Source organism: Muntiacus reevesi, chromosome 16, assembly GCF_963930625.1.
Source record: "Muntiacus reevesi chromosome 16, mMunRee1.1, whole genome shotgun sequence".
NCBI classification, from domain to species: Eukaryota; Metazoa; Chordata; class Mammalia; order Artiodactyla; family Cervidae; genus Muntiacus; species Muntiacus reevesi.
In genome coordinates this window covers 34867149-34892217 of record NC_089264.1, presented here as the reverse complement: position 1 = coordinate 34892217, position 25069 = coordinate 34867149, and the positions used below count along the sequence as shown (strand labels likewise).

General features: G+C 38.7%; 1 protein-coding gene across 7 annotated transcripts in view; it reads right to left on the bottom strand.

Moving 5' to 3' along the window:
• The window catches only part of ABCG2 (ATP binding cassette subfamily G member 2 (JR blood group)), a 130248-nt gene that overhangs the window by 29354 nt on the left and 75825 nt on the right, over positions 1-25069 (bottom strand). For all 7 annotated transcript variants that reach the window (XM_065907163.1, XM_065907166.1, XM_065907165.1 and 4 more), the window contains 5 exons: positions 14694-14912; positions 7637-7696; positions 6654-6768; positions 5688-5840; positions 2905-3062 (listed from right to left, as the gene is read on the bottom strand). In XM_065907163.1, coding sequence (XP_065763235.1) covers positions 2905-3062; positions 5688-5840; positions 6654-6768; positions 7637-7696; positions 14694-14912 — 705 coding nt within the window. The remainder of the gene's footprint in view (positions 1-2904; positions 3063-5687; positions 5841-6653; positions 6769-7636; positions 7697-14693; positions 14913-25069) is intronic.

Below are 25069 nucleotides of genomic sequence, written 5' to 3'. Positions count from 1 at the left end.
AAACATACTGAGATAATGGGAGCCAAGTTTCACATTGTCTGAAAAGTCATTTAAAAACACAGAAAGGTGGAAGGCTAAAAAGAGCACTCAAGTGTTAGATCAGGATTAGAAATAATATAAATCCACTTAAAAAAAAATATGTACACACTAATAGCGCAATAGTTACAAATATGCTTATACATGTAAGTTCTATTCAAACTATTACATACATACACATAACATATTTATAGTAAATATATTTCCAAATAAAATACACATATGTATTTCTATGTTATATACACATACATTACACATACACATTTCCTAGGCCTATCTGCTAAGTGGATCTAGAAGCAATGACACTCCCATAGCAGTGAGCACACCAAGTAATCAGATCTTGGTTTTTAAATCATAGCTAAACTGGGAGGAACCAGGACTCCATGAAGAAACCATCTGATACAGGAAAAGTACACGATGAGCCTGGAACATCTTGCTGACCATAAGGTAAAGAAATGCTTAAAGAATGACAGGGACATGTAAAAACGACACAAAAGGCAGACTGAGGAGGCTTCCACTGGCCATATCAGGGTGAATTTTGTCATGAAAATAAGGAAGAATAACAGATTGTAACCCACTTAATAAAAGGAGAAAATGAGTAAACATATGAACAGAGAAGGAAGAAAGTTTCTTTATAGTAAAAGACCAACGAATACATGTTGAATGAATGATGTAAAAAGAAAATCACCACTTGGTTACCCTCATACTCATAGCTGACAGAGGCAGTTGTGAATATAGGCTAAAACTGGTGCATGGAAGATTTGATGAGGAACAGGATACTGGCCTAATATCTGATTATCTCCCCTAATAAAATACTAATCAATTACAAAGGGAAAATAGTTACTTCATAGCAGATAAAGCCAGCGGATACCAACAAGACCAGCTGATGAAAGGTTAACATCATCCATGATGGGAGAAGTCAAAATCACACAGCCTGATGTTATCACTGAGAATACAGCATCATTTCTGCAGCATCCCTGCCAAGAATTCATGGCATGAGTCTGATCATGAGGAAACACTGGATGGATAAAACTTGAGGGTCACCCTATAAAATGTACTCTCGAATATGTGTGAGGATGTGAGAGGCAGGGAAAGAATAAAGAACTGTTCAGGATTAGAAAAGACCAGAAAAAAAAAAAAAAGGGTGATGGTGGGGGGCTTCTGGAGATAATCCTGAGCCAGAAAGGGAAGACACTTCTGAGGCAGCTCGGGAAGTATGACTGGAGTTCATGGACTGGATGGTGTGGCTGGGAGGTGTTTAAGGTGGTAACGTAGTACTTGGTACTACTCTTGTAACTGTTCTGTGAGGTTGAAACTTTTTTAAAGTTAATTTTTAAAAAGATGTCCAAAATTTTTGAAATTTTTCCTATAACCATGATTCTCCTCCCATCTTCTTCGTAAAAGTAAATGACATTCCTTTTTTTTTTAATGAATTTATTTTTACTTGAAGTACAATTGCTTTACAATATTGTATTGGTTTCTAACAAACATCAACATGAATCAGTCATAGGTATACCTATGTCCCCTCCCTTTAAACCTCTCTCCCCATCACACCCCTCTAGGTTGTTACAGAGCCCCAGTTGAGTTCCCTGAATCATATAGCAAATTTCCATTGTCTACCTGGTTTACATATGGCAGTGTATATGTTTCCACGTTACTCTCTTCATACATCCCACCCTCTCCTTCCATCTCCCTCTGTAAATGACATTCTTTACTCCATTCTCCCATTTTTCAGGCCCCAAATCTCAGAAGTTATTCTCTCAATAATCACATCCCACATCCAGTTCTAACCTAATCCTGCTGATTCTGTTTGGAAAACAGATAGAACCCACTCACTTCTTCCCCTCTTACCACTACCATCCTAGTCAAAGCCAGCATCATACCTCAACTGTGCTAATACAAACAGCCTCCTAACTGGATTCCTCCCACTCACCCTGATCAATTATACAGCCTTTTCTCTACAGAACTGCCAGTCCTCGGTTCCCACATCACCTAGACATTAAAAGCCATAGTTCTTAGAGTGGCCTGTAGTCTATATAATCTGCCAACCACTCAGTGCCATCTCATATCCTTTTCTAACTGTTATGAACTGAATTGTGTGTCCTCAAAATTCATGTTGAGGTCCTGACCCCTAGCACCACAGAATATAACTGTATTTGGAGAGAGGCTCTTTACTATAAACAGGCAATTATGATAAATAAGGTCATGTAAGTGTCATCCTTCAATCAGGACCAGAGTCCTCATAAAAAGAGAAGATTAGGACATGGATACATGGAGAGAAGATGAAGTAAAAAACACAAAGAGAAGACTGCTATCTACAGGCTGAGGAGAGGGACCTCAGAAGAAACAATTCTGCTGAATGCCTGATCTTGGACATCTAGACTCCAAAAATGTGAAGAACTAAATTTCTACGTTAAGCCATCTAGTCTGTTGTACTACGCTAAGGTACCCTGAGCAAAGTAATCAATAAGTAACACCCACCCCCCTCCACAGCTTACTGGGTTCCAAACACAAGAAGCACACTCTGCCTCAGGGTGACTAGCTGTCCCTTCCACTAGAACTCTCTCCTCCCATATATCCAGGTCTTGTTCACTTGCTCCCAGCTCAAGACCTCTTTGAGGTCTTCCCTGATCATTCTATATATAACACAGTATCTCTATTCCACCATAGCCATATTTTGCTACATTTGCAGCCTGCCTCATTTTTCATGGAACACTTACATTTGTTAACTGACTTTCCCTGCAACCAAGGAAGACATTCCTGTCTGTTGTGCTTACTGACGTATCCCTTGCACCAAGAATAATACCTGGTACATACAGGTGACCACCCAGTGGATGAGTGAAAGAATAATGTTCTCATAGCATTTACCTCTTCAGGAGCAAAAGGACAGCATTTGCTGTGCTTGAATCTAAGCCAGTTGTGGGCTCATCCAGGAACAAGATGGATGGATCAGTAATAAGCTCCATTGCAATACTAGTCCTTTTTCTTTCTCCTCCAGACACACCACGGGTAAACTGAGTTCCAACCTAAAACACAAATATTAGTATTACCAATAACATCCTCAGCCACTGTCATTTATTGAGCTCCTAAAATGTTCCAGTCCTATAAGAGGTACTTCATTGCATCATCCTTGTTTATTCAGAATAGCAAATAAAAACTATATGGGAGAAGAGGTAGGCTTGTCTTTAACTTGAAGAGTAAACTGAGGTTTAGGTCAGAACTGGTAAGATATGAAACCGATGCTTTATATGTTTCTTATCAAGTCAAACATTTAGTTTTAAGACAGTTAAGCTAGAACACTGAAAGATTTGGTCTGAAATCACAGACCAAAAAGGGAGATGAAGATAGGAGCAGAGAAGCTGAAAGCATCTATAATTGTTAGTCTTCTTACAGCCTTCTGACCACCCCCACCACCAACCCATCCCCAAGAAATTCATCAGTGTGTCTTGGTAGGTAGGAAAGTTCACCTTCTATTACACCACATTAGCACCTCTTAAATCATCATAAGTCTTCCCAAACTGAGCCCTCCTGTACCTTAACTTACGAAAGAAGTTCTGACTCATTCTACAGGGCAACTGGGTGAGTAGACTATTCTATAGGGCTATTCCATATGGGAAGGTAGACTATTCTACAGGGCAATTGGCTGGGTCTTTTCAACCAGTCAGCATTACTGTGTGGTGGGGGACCAGGAAGGTTTTGGGGGAGAAAGGAAGTAGGAAATAATTCTTAAATTAATAGTCATCAATAATCTTTTGTAGAAGATGTAGAGCCAGCATGACTAAGCACAGGCAACAGAGTATACAGGTTAGATCTAAAGGAATAGATTTAATATGAAGTCAGGTTAAATCATATTATCACTTCAATTCTTATGAGTCTTCAAAAAGATAATAATCAAGTGCTACTCATGCCTGTGATTGGATCCTCTAACAACTGACCTGTAACAGACGTTTTGGAGACAAATAAGGAAATGTGAATGAATATGGTTTATAGCCCACACAGGATAGCCCATTCTCAAGGATCTGACCTTTAAAGATCAGAATGATTAGATTTTTCCATTCATAACAGAGAAAAACATTTGTCTTGTTAGAGGTTTATAGGAACATTGTGACCAGATCCACATGAAAAGCTGCAAGAACAAAAGATTCCGACATTAAGAAGTTTGCAACAACCAATCACACCCTCTTCCTCTTTTAGTATAAAATAAGTCTAATTCTAATTTGGATAAGATAGGTCTTGGGGACATTCACCCACCATCTTCTCAGTCTGCTGACTTTTCAAATAAAGTCACTTTTCTTTGCCCCAACAATTCATCTCACAATTTATTGGTCTGTACATGGTTACTGTACAAACTTGGACTCAGTAACAACTAAGTAGTCAGACTATTCTCTCTACATTTGTTATGCTTAAAATTTCATAAAAACTAAAAACATTAAGTGAAGTATTTCAATTAATTAGATAAATAAATTCTAAGTCAACAAACTGTTTCAGCTTATTTTCCCTGGAAATCCATACAAGGAATGGGTGATGACTGCCTATTGGTAGAGAACTTTTACTTAAAGGTAAAGAATGGTAAATATTGGAAAGACAATATCAAATAAACAGAGCTAATACAAAGGAAACCCAATCACTCCCAAAATTAATTTAGTGGAATATGGTGCCATCTCAAAGTTATTTTTCCAAACAAAATATAGCAAAATATACTTTACATTAAATAATGTCAGAAAGTATCATCTGAAACAGCAGCCAGCAAAATATCCCCATTCTTTGTGACTTCTACCACAAGGGGACTAAACTAGAGCCATCACAAGCTGAAAAGCTCATCTTCACCAAAAGATACAGATGCTTTCCAGAAAATTTTTTTATACCTAGTCATCAACTGCAAAGGTCACTCATTTATCTCAATTCTTCTTTCTAAACTTGTATAACTCACAAAAGGAGTTACTTTACTCTCCTGCCTACAACTGTTATCTCTAAAGCCTAAAATAGACCAGCACGTAACAGTCTGTAAGTAGATACTGGGAGAAGAAAGGGAGAGCGGAAGTGAGGGAGGGAGGGTTGGAAGACAAAAATGTCAAAAGAAAGGCTTCAGAAAAATAAGTTCGAAGCTACACAAACTACAAATAAATCCCTAGTTTGACTGAATATAATTTCGGAAGCCAACTGACAGCAAAGTGAAACATACTGAATCCTTGAATTTTCATCATTTACGAACTCCAGAAATATAATTCTCAAAAGCGATGGAAGAAAGCCTCGTGGAAGGACAGAAAGAGAACAACTACAAGGGGAAAAGAAAACAGGAAGAAGCAAAGTTAGCGTGAAGACACTGAATGAGCTGCGACAATCAACCAACCAGAGGTGGGAGAGGATCAAGAGTTGTAATCACAGAAAGGGTCACCTGTTCACAGCAAAGAACACGTCCACATACTAGAACACACTGCCACACTTCCTGCCCAAGAGTTAATCACTTTTAGTACTTTTTAACCTGGTTAACTTCCATCTTCATGTCAGGTAACCAGTCACTTTTCTCGTGGCTTCAGAAAGCAGCCAATCTTGACCATACATATTATAGAAAATCTCTGAGTAAGTTATACTATCCACACAGGTGAGGTCGTATTTGCTGACTATGATATTATCAGTTTTTTCCACATTACCTTGGAATCTGCCACTTTATCCAGACCTAACTCATGAATAACCATGTTAATCCGTTCATTTTTTTCGTGATTTTTCATAGTTGTTGGAAGCCGAAGGGCTGCTGAGAACTGTAAGTTTTCTCTCACTGTTAGAGTTCCCATCACGACATCATCCTTAAAGAAAAATGGCATTTTAACAAGATATGTCAGGTCTTTTCTAATACCACCACTCTGTAGTATATGTAACTTACCCACAAAAATAAGGTACCCAAGTTCTAGCTAATAATGAACTTGTGTGTGTTGTATGCTCAGTTATGTCCCACTCTTTGCAATTCTATGGACTGTAGCCAGCCAGGGTCCTCTGTCCATGGGATACTCCAGGCAAAAATACTGGAGTGGGTTGCCATTCTCTTCTCCAGGGAATCTTCCTGACCTAGGAATGGAACCCACATCTCTTGCATCTCCTGCATTGGCAGGTGGATTGTTTACCACTGTGCCACCTGGGAAGCCCCAATAATGAACTTGAAATTAAACAAATTACAATAACTCCATGTTCAGACAGTTGCATAGCCTGATGAATTAATTTTCATTTCTAACCTGTATACCCAAAGAGAACACAGGTAATTATGATTACTACTGGCAGACATTTATAGAATGCTTTACACAAGGATTATATAACACTGTTCTAAGCTAAGGGAAGGAAAGCGGTGAGGGTAAGACAAAAAAAGTAAAATAGTAATGTGTTTTAGAAATGATATGATAATAAGAGTTGATACTATTGCCCTTACAAGGGTCATATTCCAGACTTTCTTTTCATTTAATACTATTTTGAATCTTATAGGAGATTATGAAAAGCTAGTAATAAAGAAAAGTTGTTTCTATGATTATGTCATGTAGTCAACTGGAAGCATACTCAACATATTGCCAATGCACTTGCCTATATGAAAAATCAAAAGAAATCTAACAGGTAAAGTCACAAATACTTACTTGTACCACATAACCTGAGTTACATTTAAAATTGGCAGGTCGAGGTGCTCCATTGATCAAAACATCTCCAGATAATCCACGTGGATCCTTCCTTGCAGCTAAGACATCTAACAATCTATAAAAGACATACATTATTGTTTTTTTTTCCCCTCCAAATTAGGCTTTACCTCTTAGCTAATTTTAATCCAAATTAACAGATCAAGAAATTATATGGTTTAACTAAAATTATATACATATATTTTAAATCTTACCTTCCTTTTAAAAATTACATGCTATAATAAAGCCCAAGAATATGAAAGGAAGCTCTCTTGCCTGATCCAGCACAGACCACCCAAACTGCCCCCTAGGTTGTCTGACCTTGGGGGTCTCCAGGCAGGCAATGTGCTCCTTTGCTTAAGATACAAGCCCTCACTATGCTGTTGGCTCCTCTCCCCACTTTCAATTTTGTCCCCTACCTTTTCCACTCCATATGGCTCAAATCATAGCTGACAGCTGTATGCCAATCACCTTATCATGTCCCGTTAGTGTCCTGTTAGTAAAGCTGACCTAATAAGACTTCCTCAGCACACAGTCACAAGCTGGCACAACTGCACCTTATCCGTAACAGCCAGTACCAAACTAGACATGTAGAAAATGTTCAACAAACACCTGCTCATATGAAAGTGTTCTTTAAAAGCACCTTAAAACTGGGGGTGGGGAATAGGTGAAGGAGATTTGAGAGGTACAAACCTTCAGTCATAAAATAAATAAGCCACAGGGATGTAATACACAGGATAAGGAATAGGGTTAATAATACTCTAATAAACTTTATAAGGGGACAGATGGCCTGACTTATCATGGTGATCAGTTGATGAATGCAAATGTCAAATCACTATGTAGTACACCTGAAACTAACATAATATTTATGTTGACTATAATTCAGTTTTTTAAAAACCACACATGAAAACTACAAAGAAAAAGCTTACTTATACTGTTATACTCACGAAGATTTGCCTCCACCTGTGGGTCCCAGAATGGCATTGAGGCCAGGTTTCATGACTCCACTATAAATGCAGAAATATATCCAGTTACTGACCCAGTTTAAAACCAGTTCTATAATTTAGGGCTTGTATTTAATACACTCAGTGAAGGTTAATAAAATGATAGGAGGGGGGAAAAAAAGCACAAATCAACTCTTAAAGGAAAAAGAAACTGAATTATTGAGTAATAAAAATCTAGCATACTACAAAGAATGTTAATCACTAGTCAGAACTTAGAATAAAAATGACTTAGGTTCCTCTAAACTCCTTTCGCTTATTCTCTACACCATTTAAATTTTTTTAGAAAAGGACACAAGAACTTTCAAAGTTCCCTGACGTAACAGATGTTGGTGAAGCATCTCTGTTACACTTACTTTCCTTTCACAGTGTAAAATAAAGTGCATATAAGTCTTGAGTGATGCTTGATGATGATTATCTTCACATCATGTGACTCGCTACCTTGTCAAGTTCTACACAATTAATGTCAATGGATTTCTAAAATCATCAGTAATACTATTCTCATTGCTCAAATCTAGTCAAACAAGCCATAAACCTGCAATGAAAATTCAATGGCTGGAATAAAGCACCTCAAGGGGGTTAAAAAGAAAATATCACCAGTTCTAAACCCTCACAAAATTCCTAATCAAATTAGAAAAATAAAATATATACCCTCAAGATATATCATTCTCTTTCTTATAAAGTATAAGTAGAAATTTATTCCTATTTCTCAGTTTAGAAGTGGTGAGAGGGGATACATATATATATTTTCTGGTGGCTCAAATGGTAAAGAATCTACCTGCAAGACAGGAGACCTGGATTCGAACCCTGGGTTGGGAAGATCCCCTGGAGAAGGTATAGGCTACCCACTCCAGTATTCTTGGGCTTTCCTGGTGGCTCAGATGATAAAGGATCTGCCTGCAATGTGGGAGATCTAGGTTTGATCCCTGAGTTGGCAAGATCCCCTGGAGGAGGGCATGGCAACCCACTCCAGTATTCTGGCCTGGAGAATCCCCATCCCCATGCCCCACTGGAGCATGGCAGCTACAGTCCATGGGGTCGCAAAGAGTCAGACCCAACTGAGTGACTAGGCACAACGTTTGTGTGTGTGTGTGTGTGTGTGTGTGTGTGTGTGTGTGTGTGTGTGTGTGTGTGTGTGTGTGTATACACACACAGTATATATAACTATACTGATTTGTGTTGATATATGGCAGAGACCACCACAACATCGTAAAACAACTATCCTCCAATTAAAAAAAAATGGTGGATGCCACTTCCTACAGTAGATAACCTTTAAGGATATACAGACATGGTGTACACACAGCATGTTCCAAACAGACAAGGCAGATGTTTGAGGGTAGTCAATATTCAGACAGAAAGCAGGAGGGAGGGAAAAATTAAGGTAGTGTTGACAGTTCTGAGTCACAAGAAGAGGGCAAATATTTTGGATTTTATCCTATAGGTAGCCGGTAGAATGGTTAAAGAGGATGAATGGGAGAAAGAAGAATTAAGGGTAAGGCCTCCACAGTTATAAAGGCATGATGAAATAAGAGGCCTGTGAAGCCCTTTCATAACTCTGATGACTAAGGCCAATCTCTCTTTGAAACTGGTAGACAAGTCAAAATTTATTCCACAGAGAAAATGGCATCTATTCCAAGTGGTAGGTCTAAAATCAAAGGGTATTTCATTCCCACATATTTTCACAGAAACAAATTCTTTGATTACACAAGTGTTGTGAGCAATAAACTTTACAATGTGCCTCAGTGCTTCTAATCAAGAGGACCTCAGTGTTTATTGACTTTTGAGCTTGCATCATCAAAACTGTGAAATGGCTGATACTAGGAGGACATGCATATTTCACTTTGCTCATTAGCTGAAACACTGGCAAATAAATGAGTTAAGTAAACCAGGAACAAACTGTAAAACAGAAAAATCTCTTATTTTTTCAATGACCTTTCCCTACAGATGTAAAAAGACATGCTAATGGTTGGGTGAACTTTCAAGGTGCATTTATCAATAGCTCTCACTATACCCGATATAAGCTTGTTATTCATTAGGACAACATTGTTAAGACTTCCTTGGTGGTCCAGTGGCTAAGACTCTGTGCTCTCAATGCAAGGGGCCAGTTCAATCCCTGATCTGGGAACTAGATCCCACATGCTGCAACTAAGATCAGTGAAGCCAAATAAATAAATTAAAAAAAAAAAGATTTAATTGTCAAAATCTTTCCAGGTTTTAAAAATATTTCCTCAAATTAAGAGCAAACAATCTGAAATAATTAATTCTGAACTGAATATAAACATTCTAACAGAGAACTTTACAGGTTCCTGAGTTGGGCTTACTTTGGTACCAAGCCCTATAATTACAGGAAACAATAGCATACAGTCACAACTCCAACAGTTCCAGGGTGGAGCAGTGGCTAATTCTCTCTTCACTCATTCAACACAGTTGTCCAGTGTCTCCTGTATATAACAAGATACTCTTCTAGAACACAGGACGGAGTTGAGAATAAATGTCCTAGCCAGAGTGGAATTTACATTCTAGTAAAGCTGGCCACTTATTTTCTGCTTCCATAAATGAAGTGTTACTAGAACAGAGTTGCACTCATCCATGTACGTATTATCTATGGCTGCTTTCATGCTACAACAACAGAGATGAGTAGTTGCGACACAGATGGACAGCCCATAAAGAGTCTATGGTCTATAATTCCCTTGTTTCCCCACCCTACTCTCTGCCCTACTGTCATCCCTCAAAACCGATTCCCACCCTTAAGCACTGCTCTACAGTATTTACATGCAGGAAAGTTCCCCTCTCTATACTGTAAAACTTTGCCAACAAGAATTATGTCATCTTGTCTTATCCCCCACCCCCAAAGCATGTAGCGCAGTGGTTTACAATGGGTAGACCACCTGGATACTGAATACATGAAATGAAACCTAGCTAAAAGATTCACATCAAATGTTTTACTTTTTAGTGGATAATGGGTTAATCCTTTGGTCTTGGGTTGTAGTCAATGCCATTCCCACTGCCTGGAACATGACCTTTCTCCACCCTCTACTCCCTCCCCCCACAAACACTCACACATGAGCATGCACATATACAATTTTCACTTTTCCTCTCCCCACACCTCCAAATGGCTGATTTAGGGTTAGTGACATCCATGGTGTCTTCTAATCCTTCTATTATAGTAGAATGACATAGTGAGGTATGCTAGTTGTCTGAGTCCCCCATCAGAATAGAAGGTTTCTGAGGACACAGGACACATCTGTCACTAGCATCTTGCACAATGTCAAGTACCTAGTAGACTTTGGACATTTGATGAATAAATGAGTCTCCACATTTCCATAAATGACAATTACTTATAGGAAAATCAAAAGAAATACTTTCAATAAAAACTAACGTCAATAAGTAGGAAAGGGACTTCCCTGATAGTCCAGTGGTTAAGAATATGAATGCAAGGGACGTGGGTTCAATCCCTGGTCGAGAAACTAAGATCCCACATGCTGCAGAGCAACTAAGCCCACACACAACTACAGAAGCCTGCACATTACAATGAAAGATCCTGCAGGACACAACTAAGACCCAATGGAGTCAAATAAATAAATATTTTTTTAAAAAAGAAGTAGGAAAAGTTTATGAAAAAGAGGTATAGTCTGATTGGGAAAAAACTTAGTTATATTCCCTATTTGTTATTTGATGTTCAAATACGTCAATAATTTCTATTAGACTTCCGCTTCCCTTCTCAGTAGGAAGGTGATGAAAGTGGGTAGAAGTATCCAAGAACATAGTATCTTGTCAGTATCCAAGAACATAGGCTGCAAAGGGAGATGGGAGGAAGAGGGGCAATAGGTGAAGGGGCAGGAGTCTCCTTAATATGGAAGAATAAGAATATTGATTGAGTAAACCAATAGGTAACTCAAAGACAATGAGAACCAAGCTTGTCACATTCTGAAATGATGTTTCACAAACATGGATATGTGGAAAGAACGTTGGCGAATTAGACAAAAATTGGAGAATGAGAAGTCATGGGTTTTACTCTACATACACAGATATAGAAAGTTTTAGATATATGTATAAGTACACATGTGCATATACTGAAACGTACATATGTTCCCTAGGTCTGTCCACTAAGAAGTCTAAAAGCTATAATACCCTAATAGTGATAAACATTTCAAGATCTTAGTGTGCAATTATTTCCATCCTCCACAAAAAGGAACATCAGCTGATTCCAGGTCTGACACAGGTTAAGTACACAATGAGTCTGAAACCTCTTGCTGTACCAACAAAGTATTCAAAGAATGAGAATATGTCAAAAGAATGAGTTAAAAAAAATTACAGAACCTACCATGAAAGTTCCTCACTGACCAAATCAGGAATAATAAGAGTATCAAGACAAACAATGACAATAATGCACTACTATGAATGCAATTGAATAAAATACAAATCTATGGGTCTATATTTATACAAATACAAATATAAGAGATGGTGAATGAAGTTCTTCCTTTTACTAGAATGCAAACTAATACATATAGAAGAGATGGATGAAAACAGAAAGTCACATTTTGGTAAATATAGAATAATTAACTACCAAAGCAGATTGCTCCTGCTGATTCAGGCAGGGGTCATCAATGGGGGCTAGAACTGGCGGGTTGAAGTTTAATGAGAAATAGAATTTTTGAATAATGTCACATTATCTCTCTTGTAAAATTTGTCAATAACAAAGGGGAAAATGGTGACATATGGTAAAGAAGGCTGGGAGACATTAACATGACCAGATGACCAAGATTAAGGTGCAGGATGGGAATAAATCATCTTGGATGAGACTGAAGAGACATGATGTGGTGGTCAGTCACCCATGTGAAGAGCATGGTTGACCAAGGCTCCATAAGACCCACCATTGCATTCATTGTGAAACTACATTTCCCCTGAGCTTATTATAGACAATGACCCGTGTTTATCTAATAGAGGGTCACTATTTCTAGAAAATATACACTGGATGAGTTAGGAATACTGAAGCATCATACAGACTGCTTGCTCTCAAGTGGTTTAGAAAAATATTAGCGACAATGGGTAGATAAACAAAGTGATGCACAAATGCAGTGAAATATTCACAGCTGGGAATCTGGGTGAGAGGGTTATGTTCCCACAAGGTTTAAATTTGAAATTATCTCACAATAAATTATTAATTCAAAAAATTCCCAAATAGTATAATGGATTTCCCTGAAGATGATAAGATAGCCATATAGCCACTGGAATGGATCACTTTTTCTAGAAATCTTCAGCTTTGGTGAGAAAAAGTTCAGCTGCTGGGTATGGAGAAAAACAAAGCAGGAAGATTTTTATAAAGAAGTAAAATCTCACCTTTTTGAATTCATATAGTCAGGTTTTATTTTAGCATCTTCTCCCCCAGAAGGAAATGAGAGTCTACATTGATTCTACAGGTGAGATTATAAAATGTCCAAAGGAAAAACAAAAAATCAAGATCCTCATCAGCTTTTCTGGAACACAGTTACTATTTTGAATGTTGATGGTGTTATCAAACACAAATCAAAAATGAGATAAATAAGAGCACCCTTTTCCCATCCCAGAAACTCTACTTAGCTGAAGCCAGCAGATAGGGGGAACATAAGAAACACTACTGCCTAAACCAGCAGTGAGAGCAAGCAAGGAAAAAAAAAAAAGAAACAACCTTGTACCATTTTATCTGTAAAATTTGAAATGATTACAAGATTTGACTGAGTTTTTATGAACCTAGGAATGCACGTAAGGATGAACTCAGCTGTTGCTAAAATGCACACCACTGAACCATAAAAACATTATGAAGCCTTGAACAGATGATGCTTTTAGTGTATCAAGTTACTAATTTACTACCTTTAAAGCATAAGTAAGGTAAATGTACCCTGGAGCAGGGTATGTTTTAAATTTATCCAACCTGTACATATTCAAATGATTTGTTACCTTCCACTTATCAGCACAAAATCTGAAGTGACCAGCATTTTTCTTAATTATTATGCTCCACCAAAAAAAAAAAAAAAAATGTAAGCTTTACAGAAAGATCAGTCAATGCTAGTCTAGATATGGAGCAAAAGATAAAAGTTTTTCATAAATTATCCCTCTCCTGATAACACAGAGGGTTTCTCAACATAAAAAGGCAGTACAATCTGTGTTATTGCATGGAGAAAAATTTAATTCTACACTGCTCCTGGCCTTCTGGCAACCTAATCAATTTTAAATCCCTGATGTTTTTTCTCAACCCACATCCCCACATTCTCTCCCCTATTTGTCATTTCCTAGCCCTCTGGAAGCAGCTGGCTGCCAATAATAGAAAAGACCACAGTTGCATATAACACACTAAGAAAACATGAGAAGCATCTGATTCCATACAGGTTTGTAGCTGTACCTGGACAAAGAGTTCTTAATAAACCATTCCTCCAGTCTTGGAAAGCCAGAAAAAGCTGTTTGCTTTATCTAGGAATAATTATTCCCCTGTTTAACAGAAAAGTTAACAAAACACATAGGCGCTGTGCTATCTAAGCAAACCCAGATGCACTTCCCACTCCACAGAGAGGAAGAATCCAGCTCAATTTTCTAGAATTCAGAAAAACAGTAAAACCCTAAAGGCTATAATATATGAAAAAGATATCTTGGGACACAGTAGATACTGAGTGCTCATTTTCTCCTTCCTCTATTGCCCACTTCATCACCATTTAATGCATCAGTTGCTGGATGAAGAGAATCTAGACTCACAGTTTTGTATTAACCTGGATTCTAAAATATAATTAAACATTAATTTGGATCCTAAATTCTCTTATCACTTTGGACTTCAACTGCATAACCTAAGCTAAGCTATAGTTGTCTTATATTTATATATACTTAACATGTGTTCCAACCCTTTCACAGCTAGCTTAGTCTAATGAAATGAAAGCATGTGTCTATATATCTGTATAGACTTGCACACCTTTATGTGCAATAAACAAAACTTGCATGCCAATGAACCTACTTAAATAAAAGTTCAAGCACATACTTGATATTTGCTAGTACTTCTTTCTCAATTGTTTTCCGACAAAGTAGAAAGCCAGTCTTCACTTTTACTCGATAGCAGATGTTATGAAAACTTAATACAGATCCTTGAGTCACTGTCTTCAGGTCCTTAGAGCTTGTCTCCGTAATGCCGTTGGTTTTTCTTGACATTGGGATAGAAACCTCGTAACTGTTGGAAGACATTTTGAGCATTTCCGCCTTCCTGTGGGGGAAAAGCAACAATAAGTTGGTAGTCCAGATAAATGAGACTGTAAACAGTAGTTAACAGTACACTTAAAACTGCTTTGGTGCAAACTTCCAGCTATAAAATAAATAAGACCTGGGGAAATAATGTGTGGCATGGTAACTATAGGTAGTAATACTGTATTGTATATTTGAAAGTTGCCAAGAGATATCTTAAAAGTCCTCACCATAAGAAAAAAATGTGTGACTTCTGTGTGTGATATCCATTAACTAGGTTTATTTTGGTGATCACTTCACAATATATACAAATATTATGTCATTATGTTGTACACCTGAAATTAATGTTATTATGTCAGTTTTCTAAATTTGTTAAAAATTTTAGAGATCAAAAAGGTATAATGTGAAGCGCCTTACTGGTCATTTTATATTGATAACATGTTTATTTAAAACAAGTCCATTTTAAACTTCAATGCAATAAATAGCTCCATTTTCAATGAACAGGCCATATCACAACAACAACAAGCTTGGAACCTACATTAGGGAGGTAGACACAACTCTGAATACATAAACTCCAATTAGATGTCAATTAAACATCTAACAAGTAAATAGGGAGAGTATGAAAATTACTCAAAACTCATGAAGCAGCAAAAGATGAATGGGAGTTAGAGCTGACTTAAAAAATATATTATAATATAACTCAAGATCAGGGACAGGCTACATGATCACCATCACTCCATTCTTATTTGAGTCTATGACATAGATATTACAAAAAGGGGGTTGACCAAGCAGTCAGGGACAAGAGACATTTTTTTGAATTTAAAGCTCCTGACTTTACATCTCTGGTTGCTATGTTCCTTTAGTCAACTAAGAAGACAAACTGCAAAATTGTTTGGAATGATAAACTCGTTTTCTTAATGGGCAAACATATTTAAATTCTAGGAAGATTTAGAATTATGTCTAAAAATGATTGAGAAGATCAAACCAATAGTTAAGCAGTTAAAGAATTTAAAACAAGTGAGTGTTAAATTTATAAGTGAAGTTTAAAATATTTCATTTAACAAGTTAAAAAAGGCCCCTTTATAAGGATTTAGAGTAGGATCTTAAGGTGAACTTAACAGCTTGTGCAATAGCTTTGAAAAATGAAACTTCCATAAACTTAGTTTTAATTCTTAAAAATCAAAGTAATCACTGAAGAACTTTCTCTCTGGCTACAGTAGAGTAGCTGGTCCAAACCAATCATCCTTCTAAGGACAACAGTAGAAGCAGACAAAATACAAGATGCAACTCTTTGAACAATGTTTTCTGATGGGTGCAACCAAAGCAGCCAGGACTTAAGTATCTAAAATTCTGGAAAAGAGGAAAGATGAAGCATTCCATGCCCAGCATTCTTGAGGCAAATTACACATACATGGGGGAAAAGCAGGCAGAAAGAAGCTGCTCAAAAGCTGAATGAATATATTTAAGTAGTCTCTCACTAACAGGGAGACGAAGTTTGGAGCTGTGGGTCTACCAGTTGAAAGCTCCAAGTTTTTCAAATCATACCAGTAGGGCTATGACCTGGAAATATGAGCAACCTAGAAACAGACCAGCCTTTACTCAAGCAATGTGATCCACTCATATTTTGTTAAAAGAAATTTAAATCTATTCCAAAGTCATCATCATCCAAATTTTCAATCAAAAATTACCAAGCATGCCAGAAAATAAGACCTAATGTTCCAAAACAAGAAAACAGAAGTAGACCCAAAAGTATTGCAGATTCAAGTCATCGGACATCTGTGTTAAAATAACTGAGTAATATGTCGAAGAAAATAAATGAAAAGATAGACTATCACCAAAGAACTAATCAATATTTTAAAAAAATCAATAGATGAGTTTAATAGCAGTTTAGATACAGACTGGGAAAGAATTAGTGAACTGACAGACTGCCATGTAGAAAACATCCAGATTGAAGAGTGTATGAAAATTATCACCATGGAAAAGAAACAAAAAACTTCAGACTGAAGAGAATGAAGAAGTAGCCTTTTTTTAACTACATGAAAGAGCTAAAGAAACATATGAGATGTGATGAAAAAGATCTGGTATACATGACCTGAAAAAGAAAAAGAAAAAAAGAAGCAGAATCAGTATTTGAAGAAATATTGGCCAAGCATTTCCCAAAACTGAAGGTATCAAGCCACAGACTGAAGAAGCTCTAGGAACACCAAGACAGGATATGTATAAAAAAACCACACACACCTGACCATATCATTGTAGAACTTCCCCCAAACCAAATGATCTGTAATTGTTCCTATAGAGAAAACTGCTCTATTGTTATCACATTTAAAACATATTCCATTTTGGAAACTGCAAAAGTAGGAGACCACTTATAGACTGGCACCCAGGAAATTAAAAGAGCTTAGTTTTATTTAATCTGTGAGCACAATGAATAGTAATAATTAGCTAAAGTCCTACACTCTGAAAGCAGTGAAAGAGAAGGCTCAAGGTACAAATTACTATAGAGACCTTGCATCTTGACTTTATAAACTTCTTAAGCCATCCCCCATGTCTTCAAAAGCCAAACTATACTAGCCTGACATGACCAGTTGCTTCTCTTGCCATTCCACATTTGATGTTCAGGCACCAAGGACACTTTCTAACACTCTCCCAAGGCTGTGTGTGTGTGTGTGTGTGTGTGTGTGTGTGTGTGTGTGTGTGATGTTCAGGCACCAAGGACACTTTCTAACACTCTCCCAAGGCTGTGTGTGTGTGTGTGTGTGTGTGTGTGTGTGTGTGTGTGTGTTCAGCCTGTCCAACTCTTTGCGACCCATGGAATGTAGCCTGCCAGGCTCCTCTGCCCATGGAATTTTCCAGTCAAGAATACCAGAGTGGGTTGCCATTTCCTATTCCACAAGGTTCATTAAGAGAATCAAATAACATCCCACTTGAATTTAATTAGGCCATTGGCTCAAGATAGACATTAGTACAAAATCTGTGTGAGATTTTCTGTTAATAAAAGGCACCAACTGGAACTATAGTACCCAAGAAAGATAATCCATACCCATCCATCCATCCAAGATAGAGAACTGATAGATACAATCACAATTTTAGAAGTGTGTGCATACTGAGTTCGTCTTCACTGTGATAGGATGAAGTCAGTAATTCACATTGTTGGAGGTGCTGGATTCCTCACTAGAAGCCTATTAATAATAATGTTCCTCAGAGACAGCAGGGTCTTAGCAATTCATGTGCCACAAATCAAGAGATTAGCAGGCATAACTGAGGTACACCATCCAGCTGAAGCACATTATACCAAAAACCAAACCTCTTTCTAACACCAATATGAAGCAATATATTACTCTAAGAGGAAACAAACACCTATAGGAGTGATTACAAAATCTTAAAAACACACATCTCAGCACCATATTAACCTCAAAGTACTCAAGTCTCCAGTTTCTACAGTATCCTGGGTACACTGTATACAGTATACCGGGTTTATCCAGATACTGGGTTTATCCCAGTATCCTGGGTTTTTAGAGGAATCACTGAAAGCAACTGTCTCTAAGTAAACATTCATCTTTCCCTACAGATACATATATATACATACATATATGTATATACATATATACACACACACACACACACCACATCTAGATTTCCCTATGACAAAAACCAACTTCCCAACTTGTTGCTGCTTCCTTGCTTCCAGAGCATGTGTTAAATTGCTTTCTGAATCTGAGACTCACTTCAAAGACTTTAAAAATAAAAGAAGCATCCAAGTGGCTTCATACAACTCGCCTGAACCAGCCTGCTCTGTTAACTGGCCTGACTATCTTTTACCAGCTGGAACAGTCCTTCCATAAATGATTGAGGGGCTTTGAATAACGAGATTCTTTCCCCCTTTCCAGCTATCTCTTTTCCACCTATGTCTACCGTTGGAAAACTTTGGAAAAGTCAGCAGTGGCCATTCAATCCAAGGAAAGGCAATGCCAAAGAATGCACAAACTACCACACAATTGCACTCATCTTACACGCTAGTAAAGTGATGCTTAAAATTCTCCAAGCCAGGCTTCAGCAATAACGTGAACTGTGAACTTACAGATGTTCAAGCTGGTTTTAGAAAAGGCAGAGGAACCAGAGATCAAATTGCCAGCATCCACTGGATCATCAAAAAAGCATGAGAGTTCCAGAAAAACATCTATTTCTGCTTTATTGAGTACGCCAAAGTCTTTGACTGTGTGGATCACAATAAACTGGAAAATTCTGAAAGAGATGGGCATACCAGACCACCTGACCTGCCTCTTGAGAAGCCTGTATGCAGGTCAGGAAGCAACAGTTAGAACTGGACATGGAACAACAGACCAGTTCCAAATAGGAAAAGGAGCACGTCAAGGCTGGATATTGTCATCCTGCTTATTTAACTTATATGCAGAGTACATCATGAGAAAGACTGGGCTGGAGGAAGCATAGCTGGAATCAAGATTGCCAGGAATATCAAAAACCTCAAATATGCAGATGACACCACCCTTATGGCAGAAAGTGAAGAAGAACTAAAGAGCCTCTTAATGAAAGTGAAAGAGGAGAGTGAAAAAGTTGGGTTAAAGCTCAACATTCAGAAAATGAAGATCATGGCATCTGGTCCCATCACTTCATGGCAAATAGATGGGGAAACAGTGGAAACAATGGCTGACTTTGTTTCTGGGCTCCAAAATCACTGCAGATGGTGACTGCAGCCATGAAATTAAAAGACGCTTACTCCTTGGAAGGAAAGTTATGACCAACCTAGACAGCATATTAAAAAGCAGAGACATTACTTTGCCAACAAAGGTCCAGAGTCTAGTCAAGGCAATGGTTTTTCCAGTAGTCATGTATAGATGTGAGAGTTGGACTATTAAAGAAAGCTGAGCACCGAAGAATTGATGCTTTTGAACTGTGGTGCTGGAGAAGACTCTTGAGAGTCCCTTGGACTGCAAGGAGAGCCAACCAGTCCATCCTAAAGGAGATCAGTCCTGAGTGTTCATTGGAAGGACTGATGTTGAAGCTGAAACTCCAATACTTTGGCCACCTGATGTGAAGAGTTGACTCACTGGAAAAGACCCTGATGCTGGGAAAGACTGAGGGCAGGAGGAGAGGATGAGACGTTTGGATGGCATCACTGACTCAATGGACATGGGTCTGGGTGGACTCTGGGAGTTGGTGATGGACAGGGAGGCCTGGTGTGCTGTGGTTCATGGGGCTGCAAAGAGTCACACGTGACTGAGCTACTGAACTGAACTGAAGCTTTGTTACCTTTCCTCTCTTCTTGTTGGTTTCCAACTAATGAGGTACATTTTTACTTTTTTGAGAAGTCTTCTTTCATAGACACGTATTTCTATTATAAGAATGATAACCTGCATTAAAAATACCACTTTTGAACGAACTTTTGGACTCAGTAGGAGAAGGAAAGAGTGGGATGATTTGAGAGAACAGCATTGAAACAAGTACATGAACATATGTAAAACAGATGACCAGTGTAAGTTCAATGAATGAAGCAAGGCACCCAAAATCAGTGCTCTGGGACAACTCAGAGGGATATGGTAGGGAGGGAGGTAGGAGGAGGGTTCAGGATGGGGGGGACACATATACCTGTGGCCGACTCATGTTGATATATGAAAACAGTCATCATAATAGTATAAAGTAATTATCCTCCAATTAAAATAAATTAATTAATTGAAAAAAAAAGAAGTCACAATAGGCCTGCTGCCTCTGAAGCCCACACACGCAACCATATATAATTCTGCTCCCTATTGCAGAATTCAATAATATATGACTCACATTTCAAAAAAAAAACAAAACCACTTTTCTCCATCTTACTCTTTACCATACTCTTACTCAGACAGTCTTCTATAAACAGAGTGCATAAGTCAATAGAAACTGCACACAGGTAATAAAAGTACAGAGTTCAATTCTAAAGTCCTCAGCCAGACACCTGTGTCCACAGCTGTAAATATTGCACGTGCTGGTAGAAGCCAGAGCAGCCTCAGGTCAAGAGTTCAGGCCCCCTTCTTATTTTTTTTTCCCCCTAGGGATAATAATAGCAAAAGTGGCACTCTGCCTCATAGCCAAGAGGACATGCTGGGTAAGCACACCTTCTTGAGCTATTTACTGTTATGCCAAGACCTCACTACCCTGACAAGGAATTAGGCCTCTTGGGTCACTGTCAGGAGACTGCTACAAAACTTATGAACACACAGAAATAGAAGCAGGAAAATTTTGAACACTGTTAGAAAAGGAACTCAAAATCTGAATTGTAACTTCCATAATTAATCCCTGAAGTTTATATTTTTTTTATTCTTAATCTATTTAAGCTTGTTACTTTTTCTTTCTCCATTTCTTTTTATTAGTTGGAGGCTAATTACTTTACAATATTGTAGTGGTTTTTGCCATACATTGACATGAATCAGCCATGGATTTACATGTGCCCCCCATCCCGATCCCCCCTCCCGCCTCCCTCTCCACCCCATCCCTCATCCCTGAAGTTTAAAGAGTCCTCTGTCCATCAATGGGTTTTCACATCGTCTCTGATCTGACAGTTCCACCCTGAAGCAAACATCCGGTGTTGACACCAGCAGGGTAGAGTTAGAGTCAGAGGGCTGAAGTCTTTAGGTCAAGGGAGCTATCTGGCACTCAAGGCCCCCACAGCACTGCAGCAGAGTGATCTGGGGAGGGCAGCACAAAGAAGGAGGTCAGCCAGACAGACGGGAAGAAATACCACTGTGGAAGGTCTGTATAGTCCAAGAGGAGCCACTGAGGCCTTTCAAGCAGGAAAAGCTCATGATCTTAACTGTGCTTTTTAAAAATCACTCTAGCTGCTGTTGTAAGACAAGTGTGGAAGCAAGAGCCAGTCAGGAGGCTACTGCAGAAAACCAGTGAGACACGCTCAGACAAAGGAATGGGCCTGGTAATGAAAACTTTTTCCTCCCCTCCTCTGTAGCTAAGGGAAGGATTTATCAAGGACTGAGTGCTAAGGATATGTTTAAAATAGTGGAGATTAGGAAGCACCAGCTAAGAGATATATAACTTGACAAGATAAAAATTACCAACTCTCTGGAATTCCCTGATGGTACAGTGGTTAGGATTTTGCGCTTCCAGTGCAGGAGGCATGGATTCAATTCCTCGTTAAGGAATTAAGATCCCACATGCTTAGCAGCACACCATCCCCCCCAAAATTACCAACTCCCTTCATTCTCACAAATTACACAACCACTGATCTTATAGATGGTAATACGGTTTTTTATGTGTAAAAAGGCTGTAAATAAGGCCCAAGAAGTGATTCTCTTGAGTTCAAGATAATTGGAGGTCAGATGGAAAAGTACCTGTGCTTCTTTCCATGTTCTTTATTAATAGGCGTAGGGATAATAAAATAGTGCTGTCTACCAGACATATATGGCTATTACTCAGCACTTGAAATATAGCTGGTGAATGTTTTATGTTATTTAAATTACTCACTTATATTTAAATAGCCACACGTGGCTAATAGTTACCATATAGGACAACACAGGTCTAAAGCACTTACTTTTCCTCATTCTTGGGTTACTTTATAAACAATCAATTTTATAACCCCATAAAAGACACATATACTTTACCACTATGAGGCAACCCCAAGCACTCCCATATTCATCCTGCATCAAAAAAAAAGATACTTGCTATATGCTATTATCAAATTCATTCTCAGATTTCAAAATACCATAAAACTACATGATATTTATTTCAAAAAGAGGACAGTGCTACATATTTCAGGTTCAGAATAACAAATCTATAAAATGATCATGTATACAATGGCTGAAAAAAGGCAATGCTTCCATTATTTTAGAACTGTCTTTTGAACAATAGCTAAATTGAATTAAATCATTTTCCTCAAGCAAAACAAACAAGATAAATCCCTGAAGAATTAAATCTGATCCCCAAACAGAATTCACATTTTACCCAAACATTTTTGACTACTGAGTGCAGGAAGGTGACCCCCTTACAGGGCCCAAGAGGGAGCTCTTGTCTAACACTCAGAAATGAATGGTCCAAGGAGATACACGAACTGACAAAGCAAAAGACTTTATTAGACAGGGGTGCCCCGGCGGAGAGCAGCAGGGGAAGAGAACCCAGGAGAACTGCTCCGACACGTGGCTCACAGTCTCAGCGTTTATGGTAATGGGGTTGGTTTCCAGGTTGCCTCTGGCCAATCATTCTGACGCAGGGTCCTCCCTGACGGTGCATGCCTCTCGGCCAAGATGGATTTCAGTGAGAAGGATTCCGGGAGGTTGGTAAGACAAACTGACTCCTCTCTTCTCCTTTTGGCACCACCTGAACTCTTTCCTGTTACTTTTTTGGAGGTAGTTCAGTTCAGTTCAGTCGCTCAGTCGTGTCTGCCAGGCCTTCCTGTCCATCACCAACTACCGGAGTCCACCCAAACCCGTGTCCATTGAATCAGTGATGCCATTCAACCATCTCATCCTCTGTCGTCCCCTTCTCCTCCTGCCCTCAATCTTTCCCAGCATCAGGGTTTTTGCAAATAAGTCAACTCTTTGCATCAGGTGGCCAAAGTATTGGAGTTTCAGCTCAGCATCAGTCCTTCCAATGAACACCCAGGACAGATCTCCTTTAGGATGGACTGGTTGGCTCTCCTTGCAGTCCAAGGGACTCTCAAGAGTTTTCTCCAACACCACAGTTCAAAAGCATCAATTCTTCGGTGCTCAGCTTTCTTTAATAGTCCAACTCTCACACCCATACATGACCACTGGAAAAACCACAGCCTTGACTAGACGGACGTTTGTTGGCAAAGTAATGTCTCTGCTTTTTAATATGCTGTCTAGGTTGGTCATAACTTTTCTTCCAAGGAGTAAGCGTCTTTTAATTTCATGGCTGCAATCACCATCTGCAGTGATTTTGGAGCCCAGAAACATAAAGTCAGTCACTGTTTCCACTGTTTCCCCATCTATTTGCCGTGAAGTGATGGGACCGGATGCCATGATCTTGATTTTCTGAATGTTGAGCTTTAACCCAACTTTTTCACTCTCCTCTTTCACTTCCATCAAGAGGCTCTTTAGTTCTTCTTCACTTTCTGCCATAAGGGTGGTGTCATCTGCATATCTGAGGTTATTAACATTTCTCCTGGCAATCTTGATTCCAGCTATGCTTCCTCCAGCCCAGTCTTTCTCATGATGTACCCTGCATATAAGTTAAATAAGCAGGATGACAATATCCAGCCTTGACGTGCTCCTTTTCCTATTTGGAACCAGTCTGTTGTTCTATGTCCAGTTCTAACTGTTGCTTCCTGACCTGCATACAGGCTTCTCAAGAGGCAGGTCAGGTGGTCTGGTATGTCCATCTCTTTCAGAATTTTCCAGTTTATTGTGATCCACACAGTCAAAGGCTTTGGCGTACTCAATAAAGCAGAAATAGATGTTTTTCTGGAACTCTTGCTTTTTCGATGATCCAGTGGATGTTGGCAATTTGATCTCTGGTTCCTCTGCCTTTTCTAAACCAGTTTGAACAACTGGAAGTTCACAGTTCATGTATTGCTGAAGCCTGGCTTGGAGAATTTTAAGCATTACTTTACTAGTGTGATATGAGTGCAATTGTGTGGTAGTTTGTGCATTCTTTGGCATTGCCTTTCTTTGGGATGGGAATGAAAACTGACCTTTTCCAGTCCTGTGGCCACGGCTGAGTTTTCCAAATTTGCTGACATATTGAGTGCAGCACTTTCACAGCATCGTCTTTCACGATTTGAAATAGCTCAACTCGAATTCCATCACCTCCACTAGCTTTGTTCATAGTGACACTTCCTAAGGCCCACTTGACTTCACATTCCAGGATGTCTGGCTCTAGGTGTGAGTGATCACACCATCGTGATTATCTGGGTCATGAAGGTCTTTTTTGTACAGTTCTTCTGTGTGCTCTTGCCACCTCTTCTTAACATCTTCTGTTTCTGTTAGTACCTCCTTCTTTACCGGGACCTCCTATTGTGAGACAACTCAGGCAAGCAATTATCATCATGCCTGGCCAAAGTGGGCAGTTAATGTTTCCCTAACAATAACATAAATTTCATAGCATTTTCATGGTAAATTTCAGACTACTTTATTCCGAATTTCAAATACTGAAGGTGGGCTGATGAAAGAAAAATAATTAATTTAAATAAACTATAAACCTTCCAGCCACCCTCCAAAG